Raw genomic sequence first — 3,287 nt, 5'->3', positions numbered from 1 at the left:
TCCGTGGAGGAGCAGCTGAAGAAACCTCTAGCACAAATATCAATCATGGACTTGTTGATAAGCTCCGACAGTCATAAGGAAGCATTGCTGAAAGTACTAAATGGGGTAAGCATACCAAAAAACACCACCAGTGAGGTGCTGGCCACAACAATTGGGAAATGGTTGAAACAAATATGATCACTTTTAGAAGAGACGAACTTCCCAACGAAGGGGTAAGTCATAACAAAGCCCATCATATCACTGTCAAATATGGGGACAAGGTGGTGTCCCGAGTGCTGTTCGATTGAGGGTCGGGAGTCAATATTTTTCTGCTCTCTACCTTACGGGAGTTAGGAATCCATCTTAGGGAAATAAAGGAAAGCCATATGAGGGTAAGGGCCTTTGATGGTTCGCAGAAGGATGTTATTGGAGAAATTTATTTGGATTTTTAGATCAGGCCGGTTGAATTTCCCATATTGTTTCAATAATGGATATCTCTTCTCCCTACAACTTGTTGGTGGGAAGGCCCTGGATACACATTGCAGGGGTCATCCCATCCACTCTATACGAATGCATAAAATTTGAGTGGGGATGTAAGGAGATCGTGGTCCACCGTGAGTGGGGTCATTCTGCTTATTTGGAGCATGCAATTCCATTCATCGAAGGGCTAGGCAAAGTTGCTTTCTATGTAGTTGAAATCTTGCATACTACCAAAATGGAAGAGACTAAACAAAACTTGGGAATATAGTCGCCGTACAAATCCAAGATGGCTATGAGGGAGATGATGAAATATGGATACAGACCAGGAATAGAGTTGGGAGCCAGGTCGGGCGGGATCACAAAGCTAATTGAACCGAATGGACAGAAAGAAAAGGTCAGCATAGGATATCAGCCTCCAGTGAGGAAAGCTCATACCGGTAGCTCCGGGAAAAAGGTTTTTGTGCCAGAGCATGTTTCAAGTCCGGGCTAGAGTTCAGTACTAGAAGATGATATCATCGATGGGATGGGGAAGCTATTCGTGAATATGATTGAAGAATATAGTAAATGGACTAACATCAAGGCTCCAACTATCAGGGATGCCGAACCAGGAGAAGAGCTGCAGAATTGGACCGCTAGTCCATCATTGGTATGCCGGGAGTCTTGATGGTGTGGAACTATAAAAGTTTTTCTTTTTGAAAAGCGCACACTCAATTGAGGCATGCACCGTGTCTGTACCTTTCTATCATTTCCCTCTTTTGAATGCTTAGATGTTCTTCTTTTGATGAAATAAAAAGAATCTTTTTCATAAAATATTGAAACTTTATTTACCGCTTCATTTATACTTAGATTTTCTTTTTAGTAATCAAAATTCTAAAAAGCCACATTCCGCGATTGTGACATATAACAAAACCGTCGAGCGCAATGATTCAGATTACGAGGAGTATGATGAGAGTATGATGCCATACAATCTCCCATAGGAGATCGAACAGCTGGAGAGTCATAAAAAGCCCAACCTCGAAGAAACGGAAGCGGTCAACCTCAGAAATGAAGGAGAAGCTGGTTGAGCTCCTCCGATAATATGTTGATGTATTCTCATGGTCATATGATGACACGCTGGGATTAAGAACTGGCATTGTTTTGCATTGACTACCCACTTATCCTGCCAGACCGCCAATCAAGCAGAAACATAGGAAATTTAAGCCTGATTTGAGTTTGAGGATAAATGAGGACGTAACCAAGCAGATAGAGGCAAATGTGATAAGTGTCACCAATTATCCCAGCTGGTTGGCAAATATCATCCTAGAAACCAAGAAAGACGTAAAGAACAGGATATGCATTGATTACCTAGATCTCAACAAAGGTAGTTCAAAGGACGACTTACCTTTACCAAATAACCACATCCTTATCCACAATTGCACGAAGCATGAACTGCAGTCGTTTGTGGACTGTTTCGCCGAGTACCACCAAATCTTGATGCATGATATAGACGTAGAAAAGATAGACTTCACCACACCTTTGGGAGTTTACTACTATAGAGCTATGCCGATCAGTCTCAAGAACGCCGGCTCCACCTACATGAGGGCCATGACGAACCTTTTTTCATGACATGATTCATAAGAAAATTAAAGTATTTGTGGATGACGCCATCAACAAGTTTCGAAAGAGTTCAGAGAACTTGAACGATTTGAGGAAATTTTTCGAACACCTGTGAAGGTACAATTTGAAATTGAATCCAGCGAAGTGCGCGTTCAGAGTTCCTATTGAAAAATTGTTGGGCTTCGTTGTAAGCAGGAAAGGGATAGAACTGGACCCATCAAAAATCAAGGCCATTCAGGAATTGCCACCTCCAAAGAGTAAGAAAGATATGATGAGTTTTCTAGATAGATTTAATTATATTAGTCGTTTTATAGCCTAGTCCATAGTAATATGTGAACCCATTGTCAAGTTGCTGAAAAAAGGATGCTACCACAAAATGAACAGAAGAATGCCAGAAAGCAGTCGACAGAATGGAAGAGTATCTGTCAAATCCACTAGTGCTGCTTCCTCCCGAACCCGGGAAGCCATTATTACTATATTTGTCAGTCATGGATAACGCCTTTGGCTGTGTGTTGGGACAACATGACGAAACCGGGAGTAAAGAGCAGGCCATCTACTACTTAAGTAAGAGGTTCATGCCAGGCGAGGCCAAATATACTTTGATAGAACGCACTTGTTGTTCTCTGACTTGGATCGCCCAGAAACTAAGGCATTACATGTCAGCATACACTACGCACCTGATATCTCGTCTCGAAATGCTCAAGTACATCTTCCAGAAGCAGATTTCTACCGGAAATCTCGCTAAATGGCAAATTATCCTCAGCAAATTTGACATTGTGTACATAACTCATAAGGCTATCAAGGGGCAAGCTTTGGCCGACCACCTCGCAGAGAATCCGGTGGATTGGGATTACGAGCCACTCACTACGTATTTTCCCAATGAAGAAGTATTTTTTGATAGAGAAGATATTGCAGAATCATATCCCTGATGGAGAAGCAAACTTTAAAGGAGTCAGAATTGGGGCAGTTCTTATTTCAGAATCCATACAGCACTATCCCGCATCGGCAAAGATAAGATTCTGTTCTACCAATAATATGGCTGAATATGAAGAATGCATCCTCGGGATCATAATGGCAGTCAACATGAACGTCAAAGAATTCTTGGTCATAGGGATTCCGATCTATTGATACACCAAGTCCAAGGGGAATTGTCCACCAAAAATGTCAAGACCCTTTTGTACCTGCACTATGTGAAAGAGCTATACAAGAAGTTCACGAAGATTGAGTTCAAG

General features: G+C 41.8%; 1 protein-coding gene across 1 annotated transcript; it reads left to right on the top strand.

Annotated features, from left to right (window-relative positions):
• Positions 1 to 2,465: 2,465 nt before the first annotated feature.
• LOC138905934 (uncharacterized) lies at positions 2,466 to 2,984 on the top strand. Its single transcript, XM_070194447.1, has one exon. The coding sequence runs from the start codon at positions 2,466 to 2,468 to the stop codon at positions 2,982 to 2,984; it is 519 nt and encodes a 172-aa protein (XP_070050548.1).
• Positions 2,985 to 3,287: the final 303 nt, after the last annotated feature.

Source organism: Nicotiana tomentosiformis, chromosome 2 (genome assembly GCF_000390325.3).
Source record: "Nicotiana tomentosiformis chromosome 2, ASM39032v3, whole genome shotgun sequence".
NCBI lineage: Eukaryota > Viridiplantae > Streptophyta > Magnoliopsida > Solanales > Solanaceae > Nicotiana > Nicotiana tomentosiformis.
The sequence above is the reverse complement of the archived record's forward strand: the minus strand, read 5'-3'. Positions and strand labels throughout refer to the sequence as shown.